This window comes from Carettochelys insculpta, chromosome 4 (genome assembly GCF_033958435.1).
Source record: "Carettochelys insculpta isolate YL-2023 chromosome 4, ASM3395843v1, whole genome shotgun sequence".
In the NCBI taxonomy this organism is placed as follows: Eukaryota; Metazoa; Chordata; order Testudines; family Carettochelyidae; genus Carettochelys; species Carettochelys insculpta.
The window spans coordinates 115,024,519-115,052,001 of NC_134140.1; the positions used below are offsets into that span (position 1 = coordinate 115,024,519).

Here is a 27,483-nt window from a genome sequence, read left to right on the forward strand (position 1 = left end):
GTGGTGTGTCGGCCTTGTCTGTGCCCAGGGATGAATTTCACCCCAAGTTCTGTTCTATCACCCTTATTCTTGTTGAGTAGTCTCTCTTTGAGTAGTCCCACTTGTTAAACTGTTGTCTCATTTTTCACTAAATCAACATTACCACAATACCATAGCTGCCTGTTCTGGGTAACTGGGTTACTTACAGAGTAAGATGCTACTCAGTCTGTATAAGGTGACTGAACACTACTAACTAACATTACCAATACTGAGGTAATTATTTAGTTGTCCAAGGCCAAATGGGAAAGCTTTACAGAGTGTTTACTTCATACTTTGTTGAAATATACCTTGTCATCTCAAAAATCAAAATCCCTCAGCCCACAGGGTACATACATTTGTGTAAATGAAATATAACTTCACAAATATGGGTCAGTAAATGTACAGCATCACTATGCATTCATTAATTGGGACGATTTCATTACAGTATGACAACATAACAATTTTTAAACAAATATTAAAAGATAATGTATTTCTAATGACTGACAAAAATCAAAAGTATGGTGGTGGCTCATAACTCTACTATAATTTTTCAGGTCCAGCATTCTATAATATTCTCAACTATAATATTGAAAGAGAGAGTTTTAAAAAAGCTTACTTGGAGAGTACAAAGAAAGGAGCATTTGGAACTTCGGTTCCTCGACCTTTATATGTTTTTCAAAGGGGAGCTTTCTATAGTCCTGGACCAGCTGATTATGAGGTAACTTGAAGCTATTACTCTTTTGAAATGATAGAGAGCATTCTTGGGGGGACTTGTGTGTCAGGATAAAATGCCTCAAGAATTTGGAAATATTTCATGAATATTGTTTAGAAATAAAATATACATTCTTTAAAAAGTTATCTCTTGTAGCCTTGGGGCTAGAATTCTTGTATTAGCAGTTAGTTCACTTGGTATGAATAACCAGGCAGACACACAGGGTGTGGCAGATAACTATACTGAAACTCTAAACCCAGCTGCTTAGTTGACAGTCACTTGAGGAGTGTGCCCAATATTGGTGGATATTGGTATTTCTGACTAGATCATCTAGTCTGATCGCATGCCATGGACACCACCGAGCACCTGCACGTTAAATCCAATGTAAATGAGACCAAACTAAATGAGGGGCACAGGAGATTATACTCTTATGTACCATGGCTAGTGAATAGGAGGGCTCAAGGGCACTACTGCTTGAGGTCCTTACTGTGTCAGGGATAGGATTAAATGAGAGATACCCAGATACTCCTGGTGAGTGACCTGCACCCACACATTTTAGAGGAAGAGGTCACCGCCAGTTTGACTTGGGGAAAGATTCTTTCCCATCAGAGCCTGACTTACGCTGGCCATGTCCCATCGGCAATACAACACACATTGGTCGTTTCTACACTTGCCCCCTCCTTTTGGAAGGGGCATGTTAATGATGCAGTTTGGAAGATGCTAATGAGGCACTGACATGAATATGCAGCACCTCATTAGCATAATGGTGGCCACATGCAATTCAAAAGTGCCGCTTTCAGGACTCCCCCCTCCACCCCCTTGTAGATGGGGGCCTTTTGAAACGACCCACCTGTGACTTTGAAAGGCCCTTCGTTCTAAAACCAAGTAGGGCAACAGGGGCTGGTGCCCTCATAGTGGAAATACTATGGAAGCTCCATGCCTGCATGAATTCATGAAAGCCTTGGGGACAGAGGAGGAAAAGACCCAGAGGGGTGGAGCAGTAGTGGTGGTGCCTGAGTGAATCTAGAGAACTGGGAGTAGTGTCTGGAGGGGCTGTAAAGATCCCAGGAGCAGATGGGGAAACTCAAGGTTCTTCTTCGAGTGGTCCCCGTGGGTGCTCCACAATAGGTGTCGGGCTCGCCCGGTGCCGCAGATCGGAAATCTTCCAGCAGTTTCTCCTGGATCGCGCATGCGCCGGCACGCGCCGCCCCCCTGTGCGCCCCCGGCCGCGTGCACGATCCGGTCCCTGCCAGTTCCTTCTCAACCGCCATCGGCTGCAGACGGAATCCACTCAGGCTAAGGCCAGAGTCAGATTACTTAGTGGTTTTTTCCACGTGTAATTTGTTGTTTTTCAATTATTAAACAAAAAAAAAAAAAAAAGAAAAGAAGAGAGAAAGCAAAGACAAAGAGAATACCAGCAAAACTCATGGCACTGGACAATGGAGACTGGGTTGCAGCACTCGACTTACGAGATGCTTACTTTCATATAACAATCCACCCGGCACACAGACGCTTCCTCCGCTTCATGGTCGGCCAGGAGCACTTCCAGCACAGGGTTCTTCCGTTTGGCCTCTCCTCGGCCCCCAGAGTCTTACCAAAACCCTGGCAGTGGTGTCAGACTACCTGCACAGACAGGGGGTGTTTATTTTTCCCATATCTGGGTGACTGCCTGCTAAAAGGGACCTTGAAGGCAGAGGTCTCACGCATGATACGCGTCACAGCGGACATGTTTCTTCGCTGGGCCTAGTCATCAACCGTGCAAAGTCAAAGTCCGAACCCACACAACATATAGAGTTCATAGGGGCACGCATAAAGTCTATCACAGCAAGGGTGTACCTACCCGACGCCCACTTCCGCGCAATCAGTTCGCTGGTGCAAGTCATTACATACAGCCCCACGGTGCCGATCTTACCGTGCCTACAGCTGCTGGGCCATATGGCGGCAACGACGTTTGTGGTACAGAATGCCAGGTTGCACATGTCAAGCCCATAGCATTGGCTGGCGAGCGTTTACAAACCGGCATCCTACACTGTCCACAGGGTGGTGTCGCCCACAACAGAGGTGCGCAGATCCCTGGCGTGGTGGGAAAACCTCGAGAATCTGCTAGTGGGGGTGCCTTTTCACCAACCACAAATTTCTATTTTTCTTACTACCGACGCCTCCCACATGGGATGGGGAGCGCACATTGGCGACAAGGTAACGCAAGGGCTATGGTCCCCTGCAGAACAGACACTGCACATATCCATACTGGAGCTCAGAGCAGTGTTCAGTGCCTGCAAACATTTTCGAGATTACCTGCATGGCAAAGTAGTCGGGATTCAATACCAACAATACCTCCATTATGGTCTAAATCAATCGATAAGGAGGAGCATGATCCTGTGCCCTATGTGCGGAAGCACTCCGATTGTGGAATCGGTGCATCGCCAACAACATAACGTTGAAAGCCTCGTACTTGCCGGGCGCGCACAACGTGAATGCAGACCAGCTGAGCAGGCGCTTCGCAATCACGCACGAATGGCAGATCCGCTCCTATCTGCTACAGCACATTTTTCGTACATGGGGGTTTCCCCAGATCGATCTGTTTGCCACCCAGTACAACAACAAAAAAAAAAAGTGTCTCCAGCACTGCTCCAGAGCAGGAGTGGGGCGGGGGTCCCTGGGGGACGCATTCATGTTTTTCATGGAAGGGCTCCCTACTTTACGCGTTTCACCCGCAGTGCTTATCCTCAAGGTCTTGCACAAAGCCAGAAGGGAGAGAGCTCGCACGATACTCATAATCCCGCTTGGGATCGGCAGCAATGGTTTCCCTTGCTTCTGCGCATGTCGGACCGCCCACCGCTCCCTCTACCGGTGGCGCCGGACTTACTCCCGCAGGCTCAAGAGTCCATAGTGCACCCGCACCCTTAAGGTCTGCACCTACAAGCATGGCTAATCCATGGCTCAGCTCCTTAAAGAGCACATGTATGGAGGGAGCACAACAAGTCCTGGAATGTAGCCGAAGGACCTCCACCAGGAGGACTTACAAGCACAAATGGACTCGTTTCACAGCCTGGTGTTCCGCCAAGCAGTTAGGTCCCCTTGGTGTTCCTATACCTGTAATATTAGAATACTTATTGGACCTCAAGAGAGGCGGGCTTTCTCTATCCTCGCTAAAGGTCCACCTCACCGCTATATCAGCCTATTCGGCATACAGAGGAAGGGCCCATGGTATTCGCCCATCCTATCATTACCAGGTTCTTGAAGGGGCTGGTAAACCTGTACCCCCTCGGAAACCGCTTCCACCATCGTGGAATTTGGGCTTGGTGCTCAGCACGCTATCGGGTCCACCTTTTGAACCATTAGCCACAGTTCCCATATGTCTCCTTACGATAAAAACAACCTTCCTCCTTGCAACTATGTCAGCCAGCAGGGTGAGTGAGCTCGTGGCAGTGATGGCAACGTCGCACTGCACAGTATTCTCAAAGGAGACGGTAACTTTAAGGCTGCACCCAGCCTTTGTTCCAGAAAGTCCCTCCGGAGTCCAATCTTAACGAGCCAATAGTTTTACCCTCGTTTTACCCGAAGCCTCACAGCTCCGGCAAGGAGGCACGCCTGCATCTCCTAAATGTGAGGAGGGCGTTGGCCTTCTACACAGACAGAACTAAGTCCTTCTGGAAAACGGACAGGCTTCTAGTCTCTCTCACTCCTGGGTCAAAAGGAGAAGGTCTCTCTTCCCGGAGAATCTCAAAGCACATTGTGCCCTGTATAACAATGTGCTTTGATCTTCGAAAGACTCCTTTGCTGGCCCCACCCAGGGCTCACTCCACCAGGGCGGTGTCAGTGTCAACAGCCTTATTCAAGGGCATCACGTTAAAAGATATCTGTAGAGCGGCGACCTGCTCATCCTATGACACCTTCGCCAAGCATTATGCCCTGCCTTGGGTATTCTGAGAGGATACCCGTCTGTTGACAGCAGTCCTCTCAGGGGCAAGCTACACATAAACCAATTACCCACCTCCTTACTTGGGTTACTGCTGGGTAGTCACCTATTGTGGAGCACCCACGGGGACCACTCGAAGAAGAAAGAGAAGTTACTCACCTGTAGTAATGATGGTTCTTCGAGATGTGTCCCCGTGTGTGCTCCACCACCCGCCTATCCTCCCCGCTCCGGATCTCTGTCTAGTGTTTTTCAGGAGCATCCGGGGCGGTTGGTCAAGGAACTGGCGGGGACCGGATTGTGCACGCAGCCGGGGGCGCGCAGGGGGGCGGCGTGTGCCAGCGCATGCGCGATCCAGGAGAAACTGCTGGAAGATTTCCGATCTGCGGCGCCAAGCGAGCCCGACACCTATTGTGGAGCACCCACGGGGACACATCTCGAAGAACCATCGTTACTACAGGTGAGTAACTTCTCTATCCTTATTTCTAGCCTGGTGCCAGCTACCTCCAAGGCTCAGTATCCTCCTATCTCTCTCCCAGCCCCACCATTCATAGCAGCTTCAGCCCACTGGGGTTGTATGAATGGTTAGGCTGCTGTCTGGCCTCTCCTGTACACAGAGTATCTTTTATGCTAAATAGTCTAACAGCATTTGAGAGTTGGTTAATGTTAATTACTATTTCACAGACCTGAGGTTTCATAATTTCTTCTCTCCTTTGCAAAATTCTTGATCAGGATCAAAATAATTTAGACCTAATGCATAGTTTTCCTCTATGATAGCTAGGACCTCTGTTTCAATTCTCCATGGTTTGTTTCTCTGATCTCTTTCACAGGCATATAGTCTACACCAGTGGTGGGCATCCTGCACTCTGTGGGCTGCGCATGGCCTGTCAGGGTTCTATGTGTGGCCTGAAAAACATTTTTACTGTTGCCCGCATGCAGGGCTGCCACATTCCGCTGTTTTCCACTGGTATATTTTTTTTCCCTAATGTTATTACTGAAGTGGTATGCATGTAAAGCGAGGGCATGTGATGTGCATGCTGATTGCACACAATGTTGACTGTTGGAGCTGTGCACTCCCTTTGCATCTGATCAAAGTGTTGTTACTGTTCAGTCAGCATACCCCACAAATTCTATTTATGCAAGCACAAAACTACCCTATCCTAGGAGACTGTCCTGTTTGTAACAGTCTTCTGGTCCACTGAGATGGAGGGCCACTCACTCATGCAACCGACTAACTACAATAGGCTGCCCACTGCTTCTCCATGCCTTGTTTCAGTGATGAAGATTCTATCCTCCTCAGAAAGCTTCCAGTAGGATTGCAGAGCTTTCAGACAAATTAACAAATCACGAAATAGTGCAGCAACTAATATGGCTTAATTGTTGGTATATTTATATTGGGTTTCAGGAAATAGTATCCGCATTGCTTTGTGATGTTAAATAATCAATACTGCTTTCAAGAATGCTTCTTACCCGGTAAACCTAGGCTGCGGCAAACAAACGAAGGATGAACTTCAGTAATTTTCTAATATTCTTTTTATCAAAAGAAGAGTGGTGTTTTTCCTTAATTTTTGTTCTAAAATATTTTGTTATAAATGGAAAAGTACAACATTCCTAGATTTCAGCATTCATGTAAAGCTATTCAAATCTTAAAAAGTCAAACTTAAACATAAATAACAAAATAAGTGCTTCTCTTGCAGGATCCAGTAATTAACATATTTCACTTATAGGGTGATTCTGACTCTCTCTCTCTCTCTCTATTTCTGTATTATAAAATATATCCAATACAACACCTAAGGCTCTATTATTGCTGCGTGACAGCTTATGTTAACAGAATTAAAATCATATTGGAAGGAAGAGAATACATATTATGTTAGATGTAGAACAACTTTCTCCAGAATTTGTCAAATGCAAATAACTTAGTCCCCCTAGGTCTTAATCAAGCAAGCTGAACATTAAGCAAGCTTATATTATCTTTATAACTCAGCAGAGAAAAAATGTATTGAATAGTCTCTTCAGAGTGGTGGGGATGGCAAACTACAGTTTCTTGGAGACAAAGCCAGGTCTGTGCACCAACATCAGCAGTTAGCACTGATTCATGCCTCCTCTGTTCAGTTTTAAATGTGGCTATTAAAAATTAATGGAATACACAATTTAATTCCCTGCTTCCCCCTACTTACTATATTTTAACAAAATTCTCAAAAATAGTGTTTTCCACATTCATGTACTGATTGTGTAAGAGAGTTTAATAACAAAACATCAATACCTTTATCTATTTAACACCCTATATAAATATTTCCTTTAGCTTCATTAAATACTAAATGAAATAAAGTGATTGAAAAAGAACAAAAATTGCAGTTAGCATTTTAAAATGTTATATGAATTCTCAAGGCTGTAGCTTTCAGTATTGGCCACAAAAGTTGTTACAGTAGTGGAACAATTATTATTCTACTTGGAGTAATGTAGCTCTTGATTATTGGTTCCTGTTCTGCCATTTCCTGCATTTAATATTTTGTGCATAAAGCTTTTAAGTACACAGATTTGGCAGCACATAAAGGTTTTCCACTGAGTAAGAGGTGCACAGCATATATGCTGTCATAAGACAAGTGGGGAGCATAATTTATATCCTAGATTCCTAGCCTGGGCCTTGTGTTTGTATGTGAGTGAGCCTTGTGTTTTATATGGGGTCACTGGCCTACAGTAGAGGGTGAGGATGTAGGATAGAGAGTAGATGCGTTCAGGTGACGAAACTACATAGTCCTGCACCTGATGTGATCTTTTCCCACAATAAGTGTAAGCCTGTGGCTGTGAGTAAAGATGATGTCAGTATTCTGTAAAGTCCCCTTTATCATATAATGCTCCCATTGCAATCCCTAATGTAGTAACTTTGATTACATTTTATACGTACAAAATATGTTTGCAGGTACAGGAAACTGTTTGCTCAATCATTTCTTTCCTGCCCCTGTGGTGGTGCTTCTTTTGTGCTGTAGCTGTTGTAATGTTTATAAGCACCCATGCATGCCATAGTTATAGGAGTTACATGTTATAAACCTTGTTTTTCTGGAAATGAACATTACAAGTTCCACAAGTAGTGTTACCATAATGTAGGCTTTTTTAGCTCTGTAATTGGAGCAGTTAAGGTGCATGCACTAAAACCCTGATTCAGGAAAGCACTTAAATATGTGTTTAAGTCCCATTCATGTCACCTTTTAGTTGCTGTACTTTTGGAGTGTAAAAGCATCACTTGCAATGGTATATGTCATATTTAGCATTAGTGGGACTTAAATATGTATTTCTGTGCTTCCCTGCATCAGGCTGTAACAGCTTAATACATAGCAAGCTAATATCAAGCATATTTTTGATGGTAGGTTAATTTATCTTATAATTTGTGTGTGTATATAAAGTCATTTTATTATGTGTGTTTATAATGACTGGTGATAGGCTCACAATATCAGTTGAAATAAATAAATAAAGGTTCTTTATACACGTAAAGGCCTTTTTTAACTTTCCTTTTTTTCTCCTTCCTTTTTCCTTCAAGGAAAACCAAATAAACAATTTTTCATATTGTTAATATAACAATATGTTTAGAAATTTAAACACTCAAAAAGCAGCTTTAAAAGTTAAAGAGCTCATAGCAAACAGTTGTGCATTATGCTATTTTCTGTTCCTATTTTTGTTTTTAGGTGGTTAATTGTATATTTTAATGTTTCTGTTGTTAAATGATTGCTATAAAATGTAAAGGATGAGGAAGAGGGCCAAGGTTATCTTAGTTTTTCATTTGCTGACTTTTGAGCCCTGATAATCATAGTCTTAAAATTACATTGATATTTATTTGTGTAGATTTTAAGAGGTTTAAAAGGATCTTGGCTGGGAAGAATGTATAATTTTGTATACACAAAAAGAATTGATTCTTATTTCAACAGAACTAATGTGAATTAAAATGGCAAAGCAAATTACAGATTCTGAAATAAAAGAGGTTTTTAGACTAACACTTCTTTGTACTTTGTAATTCTCAGGTCAAAGGGAGCATTGACGAATCACATAAACAGCATAAGCAATTATCTGCTTTCTTGTCATCAACAGAAAGAATTCCACTAGTTGCCATGGTAGGATGATTTAGGTTGTCATTTTATAGTACTGAGCTCACTTTAATAGTTTAAACTGATGAATGTAAACAATATTTATGTGTTCAGATTGTTTGCAGTCTGTGGTCCATTGTAGTTAGTAGAATTATGCCTACAGTGATTCTGGCATGCATTTTTTGCAGAATCTTTAAATTTAAAACATTTAGAGAGACATCTTTCTGAATACTGGCATATTTTCATAGTCTTTTACTTCTGGTTCTTCCTATTCAACATGATTTTTGTTTTTCTTACCACGGCAGCATGTTGAGCGGAGGGTTTTTATTGAGCAGTGGTGTTCAGATCTTTTCTTTCTTTCTCAATGGTTATAGTTAATTTTGAATGCAGCAATGTGTACGAGTAGTTCTACTTAGTTCTTACAACATGTATTACCTTGTATTTGCTAACAAAGAAATCATATCCCTTTGTTCTTTCCTTTCACCTGTATTTGAGGCCCCTGCAAAGTTCATCAAAGTCTTCTGAGGTCTTGGCTTTCCAAAGTGATTTTTGAGTCATCTGCAAATTGGCTACTACACTAGTTACCACCTTTTCCAGATCATTAGTAAGTGTATTAAAAACCAAGTTGGCAAGACAGTACTCAGAAAATATAAGTTCTAGGAAATAATGCACCCGTACAGTACCTATTATAGCAGTTCTTCAAGTATGTAACACTCTAAGTGTGCAAGCAACTCATGTCTGCAGGATCAGATTTTTTTTGAATAGCAACGTTAGTTGGGGTCACACATGCATCCTGTACTACTTCAGGCTCTGATGTGAGGATATAAAAGGTAGAGAATATTGTGAGCCTCCCTTATTTCCCACTTGCAACCAATGTCAGCCACTGGAGATGTCTAATCAGCCAGTCTCTCTTTACTTACCCAAAATCCTTTTCCGAGGCCAACTTAGTAAATAAAGTTTGTCTTTATATTTTGTTCTACAGGATGTTCCTTAAAAAAATAAAAGAAAGAAAAAATAATTTGATTACTGATCCCTGTGCTGGGGTGTCTGTCTTACACCAGTGTTGGTAGAGGGCTAACGAGGGTCAAGTAGGTCACACGGTGTGTTAATTGCAAGAAGGAAAGTCAGGGTTAATTATGGGTGAAGTCCAGCTGGGGAAGGGATGGGCCAGTACTGTAAAGATATATAAATGAGAACAGAAAGTGTCTGCAGGGGAAAGAGTCTGCAGTTACTACCTATGAGGAGAGTGATTGTTAGGGGTAAGAAGGAAGTCAGAGACGTGAGTCCTAGAATCTTGTTGAAGAGTAAGGAGTCTAGCAAGAAGCTAGGAGGTGGTGAAGTAGTGACAGGGAGCAGTGTAAACTGCAACAGTAAATCTTGAGACAAGCAAGAGTGTGGAGCCAAGGGAAACAACAAAAGAAATGGGGAATGGGCAGACCCAGATGGCTGGTAAAAGGGTTCTTGAGCTGGAACCCCCTGCAGAGTGAGTAATGACTAGCGCTGGGATCTTCCAAAGCAGTGAGAGCTCTACTCCCAAATGTAGCTACAAAGAGGCATGCTAGTGGCTACTGGGAACACAACTGCAAATCCCTGTATATCCACTGTACATTAGGATGAAGTGCTTTGTACCAACCACAGCATGTCTGAAAGTTTAATTTCCCTTGCTACCCCCTCAAAAGTCTGATCCCCATCAAAGATGCACAAAGCCAGTGTCTCTTTTGCCTGTGGGGAGAGACATGTCTTGAACAGGTACTCTAATTTCAAGTTCTGTTTCTGCAGGAGCTATAGATTAAGGGATTTTAGGCTTTGGATACATCTGCTAGAGCCCTCTGCATTGGTCACTTTGGATCTAGAAGTGACAGTTATAACCAGAGTGAGGCCAGATAAACCAGCATTAGCCTACAATAGTTTGAGAACACAGTACAAGGTGGGATTGGAGAGAAAGAAGGTATGGGCCACCAACCAAGTTGGTCCCAGTAAAGATGACATTGATTGAATCAACATCAGTGATGGTATTGGCATCCAAGACTCAGCATCAACATCCTCAGTACCAACCACCTCAAAATCAGTAGCTCTGACACTGATGACTCTGATGGTGGCACCTAATACCTATTCATAAACAGGATGTTGACTCTCATATCCAGGTTGAGCTTGAAAATTGCTCTAAAACTGAAAAAAAGATCCGGGAGATATAACTCAAACCGTTACTCCTCCAAGGATAAAGCCACTGAGCAATTGGATGGAATGAGCGATCTGGCACTGATCCCTGTACGCGTACGTAGAATAGAGCCAAGCAAGGACCTGAGAAATTCTTTGTAGGACTCTATCTCTCCTGAGGAGATGCCATCCAAGAAGTTATAAATAGCAGTGAGGTCATTGGCACTGAATTACTCCTGAGCTCTGCCTCTTGAGGAAGAGAAACAATACTCCTCATTGCCAATGTATTCCTTCTTACCAGCATGGAGCAGAGGTGCTCCTCTCATGCTATTGGGGCATGACCACCTCAGGTAAAATACCTGGGGTAATTTTGAGTACTTTGATGCCACCCAAACTCAGAGTCCCTGGTTATTTCTGTGGCACAAGAAGAATCCAAGTCCACTAAAGGAATTCCTAAAGACAAAGACCCAAGGAACTTAGGCATATTTGGAAGCAAAGTGTGCTCACCAGCCTTCTTGAAGTTTCAGGTGGTGAACTACCAGGCACTGTTTACCAAATATAATTTTGAAGATGATCACTAACTTCCTTTCCAGAATCTCCCAGTAGTACAGGGATGAGATGAGATGAAGGAGACCTGTGAGTTGGTCCAGATGTCTACAAGAACATTGCTGTATATGACCATGAATGCCTCTGATATACTGTGTCAATGGCCAAGGCTTTTGCAATGAGACAGATCTTGTGGCTCCAAGCATTAGGTATGTGATATAAGCTACAAACCATGATTAAATACCTTCCTTTTGAAGGAATAAATGTATCTCCTTAGCCAGAGGACAGATGGACCACTCCATTCCGTCAGGGATATGAGTGCCTTTCTACAATCCCTGTAAAACTTAAAACAGGTTCACTACAGGAAGCTCTACCAATATCAGCCCCAACAAAGGCAGAGGATGACATACTACATATGGGCTGCCAGCCAGAGTATCAGAAAATAAAGAAACTCAGTTATTCTAGGGAACATCTGTGTTCTACCCCTTTGACCAACTTTGCACCCGCTCTGAAGGGCAGCATGTTTGACAGGAATAACAAGCATCACAGCTGAGCCAATCTGTAACTTGGCCCCACTTTCAGACATAGTCTTGACCTGTTCAACAAGGTCTGGGCAGCTGTCACAGCCGACACGTGTACATTAGAAGCTCTACCCTAGCTGAATCATACCCTATGCAGTTCCATTTCTTTTTAGATACTTTTTCATGAGATTTTATTACAAACAAGGTTTGTTGCTTCATCTCAGAGATAGATGTTCTGTGGGAGTACATGGGAAGTGATTCTTCTCACCCTTACTTCTGAATCTCAAAAAAGAAAGGTGTATTTTTTCTTACCCTAGACCCAAGGAAGCTGAACAAATACATACACCACTTCACATTCAGGATTATAACAATTATCTACATCATTAAATCTCCCCAGGTTTATGGCAATTGACTTTCTGGATGCATACTTCCTGCAGACCCGATAAGCAACTATGCAGAAGTACCTGAGATCCACAGTGGGGTCCAACCATTATCAATATAAAATGGTTTCTCCACTAAGTATTTTCATGAAGACCTTGGCAATAGTACCTGTACACTTCAGAAGGAAGAACACTGGTGTCTGTCATTAAATGGATGATTGGCTGTTCATGGACAGATTGCAGCAGGAGATGAGGGGAGTTGTCTTGTCTCAGAGGACGGTAAATGACAGACTACATGACAAAGTATGAAAAAATCACCTGTTGTGCCATCATAGATGACAGAATTCATAGGAGCTCCTATTGATTCTGGGTCAGAGAATGTACCTTCCCAACAAAGGTCCTGTTGATGGAATTTCTGGGAGAGAGTAACAGTTCACTCTGATGATACTGCATGTCTGGGGATGCTTGGCCATATGTTTGCATGCATATATGTGATGGTACTTGAAAGACTTCACTGTGTCATCTTCATCTCTCTCTCAGGTTAATTGATTCCCCATATGAACAAGAGGGTCTTGGTCCCACTTCACATTGTTGCAGAGCTAAGATGGCAGAAGAAATTCAGAGGCAGGCAGGAAGGGTTACCATTCCCTGCCCAGTCAGTGATTAAAACTTTAATTATGGATCTGTGTGGTGCTGGTTGGGAAGCTCATCAGGACCACATACAAATGCAAGAGACCTTGGCTCCAGAAGTCATTAGGTTCCACCTCAAAGTCATGGTCATCAGAGCCATTAAAATGGCTGCAGAGCTTTCCTCCCTATTCTTCAAAATTCCAACGTGGAGATGCTGTCAGACATACCATTTCCAATGAAACATATAAGCACACTAGGGGACATTACTCATCTTTCCTTTGTTTGGAAGCTGTGTCAGAACTTTTGTTCCAGAGGGGCCTTGAAGCTGGGGTTGTTTCCACAATGCTTCCTTCTGCTGTGGTCTCAAGACATTCGATATGTTTTATACAATTCTTTGTTCTTCAGATTATTTTCCAAGATGAGAAGAGACAAATCTGTGATCTTTTGGTGGCTCCTTATTGGCCTATACAGTTTTGGATGTCAGACTTGTTGAAAATGTCCATTCAGTTCCAATCTAGCTCCTGGGCTGACTGGACCTGATTTCACAGCGCCATAGACAAATAGTCCATTCAGGGTGTGTCTACACGGGCACAAATCTTCGAAATAGCCATGCTAATGGCCATTTCGAAGATTACTAATGAGGCACTGAATTGAATATTCAGCGCCTCATTAGCATTAGGACGCTTCCGGCCACGGTGCTTCGAAAGCGCTGCTTTTGAAAGTGCGCGGCTCAGCGTGGCTACACGGGGTTCCTTTTCGAAATGACCCTCACCTTTCGAAATCCCCTTATCCGGATCACTGATCGGAATAAGGGGATTTCAAAAGGTTCAGGGTCCTTTCGAAAAGGAGCCCTGTGTAGCCGTGCCGCGGCTGGAAGCGTCCTAATGCTAATGAGGTGCCGAATATTCAGTGGCTATTTCGAAGATTTGCACCCATGGAGACACAGCCTCAGAGTTGCAGTTGCTGCATCTGAAAGCATGGCTGCTGTCTGGTTAAGTACCACAGACAGAGGCTGCTCCCTTCCTGTCCAGGAAATCCTGTTACAAGTCAGGAAAATGTCTTGTAGACATTGTAGACATTTTAGCCTGAAGAACCCATTCATCTAAATGGAAAAGTTTCTCTATATCAGCAGGCTACCTCAAAAGATAATTTGTATTAGCAGTTAAATAAAATCAGAACCTCATTCATATGTAGACTATTTTAAAAGGTACTGTCTATTTTCCAAATGACTTTTAATGTAAGAATAGCTTAAAAGAAGTGGAAAATCTGTTATCTTTTGTGTTGATTAGTAACAGAGAGAAAGCCGTGCTCGTCTATATACTATCAAAACAAAAAAGCAGTACTACTTTACTGCTATTTTGTTATCTTTTGTGTGTTTTATTTTTTTTACTGCAATTCCAAAGTACCTGGAAAAGCTGCAAGAATATCTGCCCCCTGTCTTGTTTTTTCAGATATTAGATTTAGAAACCTGGTTTGTTACTATGGCATCAGGGTTGGGTATTGAATATGGAACTAATGTGTGGCACTCTAGTTGAAACTGAAATAAAAATGAAAGCTGGTATTATACACCTTAATATCTCAGCTGTTGGATTGTCTGGTCAATATTTATATCTAGGAAAGAGATTCCTCTAAACTAATATTCTTCATAATTAACAATCCAGAATCTTAAGGGTCTGTCTCCAATGCAACCCATAAAAAAGGTTTTGATTAGCAATGGTAAAATAAGTTTGTTTTTTAAATTTAGGAATGCTCGTAAATGAATGTCTGTTGAGTCTCTTGATTGCCCCAGTAACAAAATAGTTTTACTCAGATAATAATACTCACTGAACTGCTAAACATTTTGCATGAATTAATAAATTGTTGTGTAATGTGTATGTTAAAATATTATTCAACTATGTTTATCAGATTTCAAAAGTTTCAATCATATTTTGTAAATTTATTTGACCAAGAATTGTGTGACTGCATAAACTCTATATTGGGAGGGAAGAGGTCAGTGGGAGAATGGGTAGTAAGTTGTGAGGCAGCAGAAGAGAGGGACTGAGGTAGGACATAAGAGGTTATTGGATTAGAAATGTGTGGGAAGGCAAGTCACAGGTGCCTCTGGGCCTGCTAGTTTTCTGTGGAAGGGATGGTGAGTCATGCAGGACGGCTTGAATTATTAGTTTTTTTAGTGGAAGAAGGTTAGGTGTCCAAATCTATTAAGAGCCTATTGCCTGAGAAATCAGTTGCCTGAGACGGGTATTGAAAATCCAGAATTAGCTGGCCTGTTGTTCCTATAAACCATAATATTGGAGTATTCAGCCCCCAGCTAAAGAAACCCCTAGTAATTTAACACTGGTATCAGCAGTAATTAGCATCCAAATACAGATTTGCTCCTAGAATATATGCAGCATTGTATCAGTGAATGCAATCCAGCATTCATGAGACCCATATATTGTAATAAGAAACCAGTTTGTTTTTACTGAAAGCAATTTGCACTAAGGAAGCATGCTTCAGCTTTGAGCTTCTAAGGATTATTATAAAAATAAGAAACAAAGTGTTCTTTAAAAATATGAAAAATACATTGGCCTTTTAATGCAGTTTTTTTGTCAACAAACATGTCAATACTTATTTTCATCCTCTTTTTATTATCACACTATGCATGCTAATGAGCAAGTTGAAATACTGAGGTTTTTTCCTTGGGCCACATTTTGTATATTGCAGTTTTAATATAGTTACTGTTAAATTATATAGGCAATGTATTACTTTCTTTCATTAAAAAGGGATGATTGCTTTTTTATATTGTTGTATTTTAAAATTAGTTGAAAGAATTAGATGAAACTTTTAAAATGTCATTTGTGTTGTCAGTAAGATGTATTTTTTAACTTAAAATACTCAATAGTAAGTCCATTAGTACTTTAGAATATAATGATGTCCAGATGCTCAGAAATTTAGACTTCTGGTCCTAGGAAATGGGTAACTGTTGGCTTTGCCAGTGGTAGCAGATATATATAAACAAGCACAACATTGCACCCAGTACAGGTTGAACCTCTCTAGTCCAGCACCTGTGGGATCTGATTGGTGCCAAACGAGAGAATTTTCTGGATCAAGCTGGAGGTCAGTATTGTCAAGCAGTGTTACCAACACTTCCATTACTTACTGATCTCTTAGAAGAAATTTAGGCATAAATTACAGCTAAATAACAGCACTGAACAGCCAAGACACGTGGCTGTAAACGAAGTTTGTGGGACCACAGGAAACTTGGACACACTTATGATAAGTGAGTGCTCATCCAGCTAACCAAAATCATGCCAAATTATGGATGTTGCCGGATGCGTGAGTGCCAGACTAGAGAGGTTCCTGTAATATTTTTATGAATAAAAGTATCTTTGCACAGACAGATGGCTACTATAGTATGAAAATATGGTATTCTAAGTACTCACTTGAGAAATTATTCTGAATCATAATTTGCTTTCATGGAGGGATAGAGTCTTCTGAAAAGGTTATGTAATTTTCAGAACAATATTTTACCCTTGGTGGTTTTTTGTGTGTATGCAAAATGAAAATAATAAAAAAGTGAATTATTATTTTTACTCTGAATGCTCAAGGAAGCAAATCAAGAAAACTGTAATTAAAATAACAAGATATGTACGTATAATATCCAAATTGTCTTTAATTTGTTAAAATCTTGAATCATCACTACCTTCAAATTTAAACTGCATTATATTTAAAAAACTATGCAGATAATTTCATGTATTCTGATGCAAGTATCAGATGATAACATATTTAAAATATGTCACATGTACCTTTGTATACCTTTGATAATGACACAAAATCAAAAAATTATTCTCTATTCCCATCTAGAAGAGTACTTACTAGTAATCTGAAATGCGGAAGTGCATCCTGCCAGACACCAGCAAAGGCATGCAGGGACCTGTGATGCAAGGCCCTGATCTAGCCAGTTACTTAAGAACATATGTAAATTTAAACACATGGATTGTCCCACCTAAGTGAATGAGGTTATTTCAGTAGTTAAAGGTAAGCATATACACACCATACGTTGCAGAATAGGAGCCGTAGAAATCAAACCCAACTCTGACTATCCTCCAGTCAACTATAATTTTGTTTGGTCAGGTGCACAGTTTTGGTGTTGCTCTGTGAGGCTGATGCCTTTAAGTCACAGGCTCTCCTCTGGGGTGCTCCAGGTTTATATATTAATAGTCAAGCCCAAAATTAGAAGGGATTTTTGAGACAGAAAGTGTTGTCTGAACTCTGCACATGTGCATGCAAATGGGTGCACATTCACTCACTCACTGAGTAGGAGGTAACTTTTAGCTTTATTTCCAATTCAAAACTCTTTGTCTATGCTACAGAGATATTTTGAAAGAAGCCCTTCTGGAAGATCTTTTCCGAAAGAGCTTCTTTTGAGAGTGAGTCTATACACGAAAAAGTGGATCAAAAGAGTGATCTGCTCTTTTGAAAGTGTCCACACAGCCCCCTGCTCTTTCAAAAGAACAGTCCAGGGATTGAAAAATCAGGCTCCCTAAGGACTGCTCTTTTGCAAAAAATGGGCTTGCGGAGTGTCTAAGCATGTTTCCTTTAGAAAAAAGCTTTTGGAAGGGGGCACTCGTCCTGAAACGGGAAAGGAAGGGCTCTTTTGAAAGGAGTGCCACATTCTTTCGCTTTACTTTTGAAAGAACACTTTTTGCATGTAGATGCTCCATGGGATCTTTCAAAAGAACACCCTTCTTCTGAAAAATTTTTCAAAAGAAAATGCTAGTGTAGATGCAGACTTTATGAATAGAGTTTCTCCAAAAAGCCTGTAACACACTGAAAAACAATCAAATTTTATGAGTCTACAGTGAAAATAGAAAAAAGTCTTAATCTAGTTTTGTACTTCAAAGGGAAACTTAATGAAATATAATATTTGTGGCTACTAAATACCATCAATACCTTATATTTGAAGAGAGGCTGGTTCCAAATAGTTCTTTACATAAGCTCTTAATTCTGTGCCACTAGAATATGCTAATACTGACAAACATTGCACTGGATTAGTATACAGACTTTTACAAATTTCAAAACAGATGCAGCACAGCAATAAAGTATACATTAGTTACTGAAAATATTATTTTTATCCACATGTTTATGTACAGATTTGCTTTTGTTGATTGTAACAGGGCAATAGGTATTCTACAAGCAATATGGAATAAATAGTTTATTTTACAACCTTACTATTTAAATTGGCTGAGGTTATGGCAGGTACATTGTTTGTAAGAGAGTGTATGACTGGCTGCACCATTTATTTCACTTTTTCACTTGACACACAAATTTTAAAAGGTTACTCTTACAAAACTGTTCCTGTAACTGATAAGAGTTAGCCTTTCCTTCCTGTCAGTTCATGAGGTTTTCAAATGCTTATGAAACTTAAAATTAAGATATAATTGGAGATACACATCTCCTAGAGCTGGAAGGGACCTTGGGAGGTCATCTAATGCAGTTCCTTGTCCTCTTGGCAGGGCCAAGCGCCATCGCTGACATCTATTTGCCCCAATCTCTGCATGGATTGAACTCCCAGCCCTGGGTTTAGTAGGCCAATGCTCAAACCACTGAGCTATCCCTTCCAGTCATGGAGCAGAACATCTTTTAAAATGTAGTAAAATTGATATGTCATCAGAGATTATTTTAGGATCTAGTTCATGTAACTCAAATGAATGTTGTATACATTTACTAAGTTTTTTGACTTGCCTAAAATTTTTCTCTATTCTTTACGTTACGGGGCTTTGAGGAAAGAATGGATATATTGGATTATCCTTGTTGTCTGCTCTTTTAAATTATATACCTGTGTTATATTGTGTGCATGACAATGATGCACATTGTAATATGACTATTTAAACCACAGCTGGTTAAGAATTTTTTATGAAACATTTTTCATTAGAAAATGCTGATTCATTGAAGTTGAAAATTTTAGTGGATATTTATGGATGCTTTGAAAATTTCACCTCAGGTAGTTTTCTTTTTCTTTCCCTCCCTGCCCTAAATAGCCAAGAGCCCAATGGTTAGGATGTTTATCTAGGACATGAGAGAAGGCTTAAAGTTTCCCTGCTCTGCCTCATTTGGAGCAGGGACTAGAACCTGGGTCTCCCATCATGTGAGTGCTTTAATCATAGACTTTAGCATCAGCCTCTCTGTGCTCATGAATATTTAACTATTTAGGCAAAGTAGAACTGTCCCAACAGAAGAGAATCAGAGAAGCTGACTTTATAGCTTAGCAGTTTGGACATTCATTTCGGATTTGGGAGACCCTGCTCTAACTCAGAGTTGTTTCTACACACTTCTTCGGAAGTGGCATGCTAATACAGGGAGCGAAAGATGGTAATGAGGCATGAATGCAAATTCCCTGCACCTCATTAGCATAATGTCACGTGATTTGGAGTCCAGAAGACCATTCTTCCGGACTCCAAAACGCTGTGTAGAAGCGTGGCCACTGGGGTGGGGGGGGCGGGCTTCCGGAAGGAAGTCCTTCTTCCGGAGGCCCTTTCTTCCCGAAAATTTTTGGGAAGAACAGTCTTCCGGACTCCAAATCACATGATGTTATGCTAATGAGGCACGGGGAATTTGCATCCACGCCTTATTAGCATCTTTCACTCCCTGTATTAGCATGCCACTTCCGAAGGAAGTGGCCTGTGTAGAAATGGCCAGACAGAGCAGATGCTTGAATTCCTATCCCATTTGAATGTCCTAATCACTGGGTAATTGTGTATTCTGGGGTCGAAATTTTTCTCTGTTTTTTGTGAATAATTTCAAAAGGTGTAGTAATGATATGGAGCAAAATTTAAAATGTCAAAATTTTTCCCAGAATGGAATTATTGTGTTTATACCAGTTCTAATGTTAACAGCTTGCATTATGATAATGAATCACATGCAGTCGAATACTTTTATCCACAGTGTAAAACTGACATCTAATATTCTTTTATACCAAAATGTTATTGTTACCTGTATGTTTAGATATCACCAGCTCCGACTGCTGAGCCCCTAGCAAAAAGGAACGATATTTTGAGGCCATTTAAATTTATAAATACTAGGAAAGTTAGCAGATCATAAGGCTGGGCCACTGCTCAGAAGTATGCATCAGACATTATTCTCAGTCATCTGCAAGTCTACCTATTCAAAATTTAGTCAGAGCCCAGCTGCTTGTGCATCTCTTGTAGCTTCATTTACTCCTCCAAGCAATCCTCCTGACAGTCTGGTGAGGACCCATTTGTCATTTCTTTCATCTTGTCTGTATGACCTTTCCATAGTCTCATCTCTTCGTTGACTAGTAGGGCCAACAAAGATGATTTGGATTATTGTGACGTCTTTTTTTTTAGCTATCCCTCCATGTGAGTATACCTGCCAAAAGGGTTTATTGTTGGATTCTTAAGTTGCCAAGGAGCCCAAATTCAGCCCTTTGTATTTTCCCCATAGAGGTGACAGGTGTAATCTTGGATGAGACATATTTGTTGGCTGGACTGTTATGCCCTTTCTTTCCTCTTTTCTGGCTTCATTGCGTCATGAATGTGTCAATTCTCCTCAGAGGTAGCTGTGGCTTGGTATATGGCACGGTGCCATTGTGTTTTCTTCTGTGCTGAGTCTTCCTCTTCTGGGGGTTGATGCCTCCCTTTTTAAGCTGTCCTTGCAGTCTGTGTTTCAGGTGCTTCCACTGCCCTCCACAAGCCCTTCTTCTTTGGCTTAACTGTGAGAAGAGTGGGAGGTGCATGTCAGGCATATGTAAAGAGTGGCCAGCCCAGTGCAGTTTGTGTTTCGTGATGAGCCTCTATACTGCACCTCTATGCTGGTTTTGGCTGCAGAGAGAACACTGATGTTAGTGCGTCGGTCTTCCAGCTGATCCTGAGAATCCATGTGCTAAAGGTTCCTAACTTGCTTAGGGTTAAGGTTTTGAAAATTTTAGCACTGTTAATCTAGAAGAACATCTTAATCATTCTGTGTGTGATTATGTGGTACAACAGAGAAAGTGAAAAATTATACAGGAGAGAATTAAGACTTTCCATTCTCTTACTATTTGCTTCTAAACACTTCTAAATGGTGTTTCGGAGTCCAGAAGACGTTCTTCTGGACTCCAAATCACATGACCTTATGCTAATGAGGCACAGGAAATTTGCATCTGTGCCTCATTAGCATATTTTGGGCCACTTATTAGCATGCCACTTTCTAAGAAAGTGTAGAAACGGCCTAAGAGAATTAGCTTTATTTGGACATGTGTGTAACAACTGCAACTTGAATTGATTCTCTGGATGTATGAATAAATGTAGAAAACAAAAACATTAAAATTAAGGACACAGAAAAAAGAAAATCCATAGTGTTTGAATGATTTAGTAACTGGATTGCTTCTAGCCTTTCTCTCTCTGCCAGGTTATGTTGTGTAAGTAGTTAAGTGGCTTTTATTTAATGGCAAAATCATTTTTAGTACATTGTCACAATTACTGCTCTCATGCTGAACTGTTAATGGCATCACTTTGGTAGCATATTAAAAGTACTGCATACCATAGTGCTCATTTTCTTCAAGAGCTAAGCTTTGCTTGAAATCATATTGTACTGCATAATTGTAGTTTGCAGACTAATAGTTTTAGTTTATAATCTGCATTTTTGAGATATTATTATGCATTATAGGGATTTCAGACCTAGATATTTACTAAGAAATTTATATCTTTCAATGGACTATTCCTGATTTCGCAGCTTAAAATGTAGGCTGTATTGTATTAAAAATATAAGCCTATCACAATTAGCAATACCAACCACATCCTTACTACTGCTATTTTAATATGTAACAAAAGTATTTACTATTAACTTGACCATTTAGATTTTTAAATGCAGTACTTAAAATACTTTTGTAATACGTTATTTGACAGCGGAATATTTTTTAAAAATAAGGAAGTATCCAATTCATGATTTAAAGCTGGAAGAAATATATAGTGTAAAACCATGTGATGAGTACTTTATTTACACAAAATTCAGTGCAGAAAAATAAATGCTAATTATTATTTGTATTTTTTTATGATGTGTCTGCTTATTAAGGCTATGTCTACACTTGTCCCAAACTTCGAAGGTAGCATGGTAATGAGAGATTATTAATGAAGTGCTGCAATGAATCTGTAGCACATTTTGGGGAGTAAAGGCACTTGGAAGTTGTGCAAGCACATGGCATGTTGGTGCTTCCAAGTTTGACACTTTGAAGTTGCTGCGGGGTAGAATTAGCCTAATGACGTGCTGCATATTCATTTCAGCACTTCATTAGTAATCTCCCATCAGCCTGATTACCATGCCCCCTTCGAAGTTCGGGTCACGTGTAGACATAGACTAAGAGTAGCATGCACATGGTTGATAATGCTTAGCAATAGCCTTCTTGCAGCTTGAGGAGTGCTGCCTAAAAGATAATTGCCAAGAGTCACGTAGCAGAGTCACTCAGAAGGAAAAGTTTCTACTAGACAGCTAAGTCTCAGCTCCTTTAATGGCTTTAAAAATGAAATCCATGAGTCTTTAAATTAGATCTGGAATCAAACAGAGCTGGTGTTGTATATGGGGCACTGGTATTATGTCTTCTATCTTCAATGTCTAAGAAGCAGACTGCTGCATTTTATAATAGCTGAAACCTTTCATCTGGCCATCACTTTGTTTCCAAGTAGATTCTGTTACAGCAATCTAATCTGGGAGTGATGAATGCATGAATCATCATAGCTGACAGAGAAGAATGGGTATAATCTCTTGGCCATTTGAATATAAAAGGCACTCTTCTCTACCACTGCTTTCTTTGTTTCCAGTGGCAGGCACAGCGCAGTCATGTTGATGGCATTGGTTGGATCTGCTGAAAAGGAGACAGAAGTTAGGGTGATTTTGGAGTAATGGCAGTGTGAGAGCCAGTGACATCTAACAATCTCATCCCGAAGACTTGTGCACATGGGCTACAGCTACATTACCTAGTTATTTTGAAATAACAGCAGTTATTTCAAAATAACATACCTGTCGTCTACACTATGCATATGCTGTTTCAAAATAATTTTGAAATAGTGAGTGCATTATTTCAAAATTGGTCACCCTAAAAAGCCATGTCTACACTAGCAAATTCCTTTGAAAGATTTTTCGAAAGAAGAGGGCTCTTTCAAAAGATCCCATGGAGCATCTACACACACAAAGCCTTCTTTCAAAGGTAAATTGAAAGAATGCAGTGCTTCTTTCGAAAGCACTCTTCCACTCTTCATGTCAGGAAGAACCCCTTTTTTTGAAAGCTTCTTTTGGAAGAAAGCATGTGTAGATGCCCCATGGGGCCCTTCTTTTGAAAGAGGAGTCCTCATGGTGCTGGATTTTTCAATCCCTGGTCCATTTGTTTGAAGAAGCAGGGTCTGTGTGGACGCTCTCTATAGAAAGAGTGGATCGATCTTTTGACCCACTTTTGTATGTGTGGATGCACTCTTTTAAAAGGAAGATATCTTCTGGAAAAACTTCTTTTGAAAGATCTCTGTAGTGTAGATGTAGCCAAAGTGAGAGGAATAATGCCTATTTCAAAATTGCTGTTTTGAAATAGGCATTATTAAGACCCGTAATAGCACTATTTCGAAGTAAGTCATAATGGGCTCCAGTGGCACTATTTTGGAATGGCACTATGTGTTGCGAAATGCTGTTTTGACTGGGTGTTATTTCAAAATAAATTTTATGAGTATCTGTGTTCTTTTCAAATAAGATATTTCAAAATAGGGCTGTAGTGTATCCATAGGCATGCTGAACACCAAAGAGCACAGGACTGAACTTTCTGGGACATCTTGGGAGATGGATTTAAAGAACAACAGTGGAAGTGTAGTTATGCATCTTAACTTTTTGAGCTAAAGTCCCAAAAGCAATTCCATTTAGTGCTACCAGGTCACATGAGACATCTTTGTGACTTCACTCTTAAAAGGTCTCTTATCTGTTATCCAAATACAGAACAGGTGCAACTTTGAACATTTCTTAAAATCTCATCAAAGGAAATGACATGGTGCTATAAGTGTAAGACAGTAACTTTCTGGTTATTCTCATAACAAGCCACTGAATGGAGACCAAGTATGAGAAATTTAGACCCCAAGTTTTATGTTTAACTAATTATATATGGGGCACATAATTCACACAAAACTCTTCATATAGAATTCAACAGCCACCAGCAATGAAAGTGCTTTTGAACCCATTGTGTTTGTCATCTTTTGCGCAAATTCTTGAAAATATGCGGGCATGGGCTGCTGTTTGGTTATAGGCACATACACTAAAGCCCTGGAACCACCATATGTTTACAAATTTCTTTCTTCTGGTGGCCAATCTTGTGCAATCTCCCTGGAGGTGGATTGGACTCCTTTGTTCCATCTGACAGGTCTTCCACAAATTTTGGATGTCTGCCCCTCTACCAGTTTACTCTGTCAAGTACAAGCCATCGTGTTCTTTAATCTATGAGGTTTTTCTGGAGGGATATCATCTGAGAGAGAGAGATACGCCCAAAAAAGAGGTTTTCTGGGTTATAACTGCTAGGGAGATGCTAGGCCATTGCATAGATACTGTACTAGGTATGGGTATCTTTGGGATGTGCTAAGGGTAGCAGTGGCAATGATTCTCCTGTAAGGGAAGAATGCTTCTTGTCTCAGCATTTCTGCTCTCTCCCAGAATGATTTTTTTGTTTGTTTTTTGGATCAGGGAAGGCAGTAGTGTATCTGAAGAATCTGTGAGGAAAAGGCCTGTGAAATTCAAAGGGGTTAGAATTTGGAGCTGACGACTTAGCACCCTGTTCTTCCTAATGACAACAACAGATGAGGTGGGCCAGGGACAAGGATTTAGAGGAACAGGTATTTCTGCTTGGAGGATGAGTTCATATATCAGATACAAAATTTATATCCAGATTTGTGTCTGCAAAAATGAGCTGTAGATATCTACATCCATATCTGTGGTTATAAAGCACATATCTGGACTTGCGGGCTCTATTCATATGTAACATGGGCTTTATGGGATTGGTTTGATCGGTGTCAGCCCTTTTAAATCCAACTACAGATTTAAATGATTTAATAATATAAAAATCAAACACTTCATAGATCAAATGTGTTCAGTTATATCAGGTGAAAAAATGAATTCAGAATGGAAAAATGAAGACATTTTTATAACTGATCTGTTGCTAGTAACAGAGAGATAGCCATGCTAATCTATATACTATCAAAACAAAAAAGCAGTCCAGTAGCACTTTAAAGACTATAGCCATATCAGAACAGACTCAATATTTAAGGCACAGAGAACCAAAAATAGTAATGAAGGTTGACAAATCAGAAAAATTATTATCCAGGTAACGAAATCACAGAGTAGAGGGGCAAGGGGAAGGTAGTCAAGAATTAGATAAAGCAAAGTATGTAAAAGAGCCCCTATAATGAGCTAGAAAATAGCTGTCCCGGTTGAAACCACGTGTTAGTGTGTTGAATTTGAATATAAAAGAGAGTTCAGCAGCCTCTCTTTCCAAATGGCTATGAAAGTTCCTTTTCAGTAAAACACAGACTTTCAGGTCATTAACTGAATGGCTCACTCCATTAAAATGCTTGCTGACAGGTTTGTGAATTAGGAGTGTTTTTATGTCTGTTTTATGCCCATTAATTCTTTGTCTAAGAGTTTGAAATCTGGCCAATATACAAAGCATCTGGGCCTTGTTGGCACATGCTGGCATATATGACGTTAGTTGAGGAACATGAGAATGTGCCTGTGATTCTGTGAATAACTTGGTTGGGTCCGGTGATGGTATCTCCAGAATAGATATGTGGACAAAGCTGGCAGCAGGCCTTGTTGCAAGGAAAAGTTCGAGGATTGGTATTCCTGCGGTATAGACTGTGGTTGTTGGTGAGAATACTCATAAGGTTGGAAGGTTGTCTGTAGGAGAGAACAGCTTGTCACTTGGGGTCCTCTGGCGTGTGGCATCCTGATTAAGGATAGGTTGTAGGTCTTTAATAATGCGTTGCAATGGTTTGATTTGGGGGCTGTAGGTAATGACTAGTGGTGTTCTGTTCTTGATTTTTTTGGGCCTGTCTTGGAGTAGCTGGTCTCTAGGCCAGACGAATTTTCACACTGCTTTGGAAAGAGAGGCTGCTGAACTCTCTTTTATATTCAAATTTGACACATTAACACGTGGTTTGAACTGGGATGTGACTTTTCTGTATTATTATAGGGGTCTTTTGCATACTTGGCTTAATCTAATTCTTGACCCCACCGCCTGCCCACCACTCTACTCTCTGATTTGCTCACCTTGATAATTTTTTCTTTCTGATTTGTCAACCTTGATTACTATTTTTGGTTCTCTATGCCTTAAATTTTGAGTCTGTTCTGGTATGGCTATGGTCTGAAGAAGTGGGTATGTCCCACAAAAGCTCACCTAATAAATTATTTTGTTAGTGTTTAAAGTGCTACTTTACTGCTTTTTTGTTTTGATAGTATTAACTTTTACTGACCAATAGATAATATCAATAATATAAATAATAATTCATGGTCTAAACAGAGAAGACAAAGGGTGGGAGGATGAGAGTTATTATCATCATCCTGTAGCCTATAGGGCTAATTTTCCTGGTTGCCTCTACAGGTTGCATCTGCCTGGTCCTGCATTGTTGGGACCTGACTGATTCTGAACAAGAGAATTTGTCAGACCAGGTGAGGTCCCCTGTCATCTGTTCTGGGGGCTGCCATGGCCCTGGCCCTGTGCTCTTGTGGGATTTCTGAGGGATTCTGGCATCAGCCCCATGCTATCAGGAGCTGCCATGGGGCTCTGGCCCTAGACCCATACTTCCGTGAGACTGCCAGGGTATCTAGCTCTGGCTCCAGCCCCACGCTATTGGGGAGCTGACAAGGGACTTTGACTCCAGCCCTAGCCTTGTACTCCTGGGGCTTCCACGTGGCTCCAGCCTAAGTCCTGCTCTGCTGGGCTGCCGAGTCTGTTATCCCTGGCATTGGCTGGTCTTCCTGCCTTTAGGCTCCCAGGCTTTGTGGTCCAGGGGCATCCCTTGTCCTGCTGAACCATGGATGTTGCCAGACCAGTGTGTGCCTGTTCTAGGAGGTACAACCTGTATATGTATAGGTTCTTATAGATTTCTTATTACAGTATTGGTTTGATTACTTGTTTATTATAATATGTTATAATAGGTTTATATTAGAGTACATTGGCCGCAACACAAGGAACTTATAGGTCACATCCTGTATGTTACATTAAACCGGGGGTGGGCAATAAGTGGCCCATGGGCTGGACACAGTTTGCCAGGATTAGTGGTGGCCCAACCTGCACTGCTTCCTGCATCTCCCATTGGCCAGGAATGGTGAACTGCAGTCAACAGCCATGTCTACACGTGCACGCTACTTCGAAGTAGCGGCACTAACTTCGAAATAGCGCCCGTCACGGCTGCACATGTTGGGCGCTATTTTTTCGATGTTAATATCGACGTTAGGCGGCAAGACGTCGAAGCCGCTAACCCCATGAGGGGATGGGAATAGCGCCCTACTTCGAAGTTGAACGTCGAAG

General features: G+C 40.9%; 1 protein-coding gene across 1 annotated transcript in view; it reads left to right on the forward strand.

Annotated features, from left to right (window-relative positions):
- The window catches only part of STPG2 (sperm tail PG-rich repeat containing 2), a 400,844-nt gene that overhangs the window by 82,210 nt on the left and 291,151 nt on the right, over positions 1-27,483 (forward strand). The window contains exons 9-10 of the mRNA XM_074993576.1: positions 573-736; positions 8,660-8,749. Coding sequence (XP_074849677.1) covers positions 573-736; positions 8,660-8,749 — 254 coding nt within the window. The remainder of the gene's footprint in view (positions 1-572; positions 737-8,659; positions 8,750-27,483) is intronic.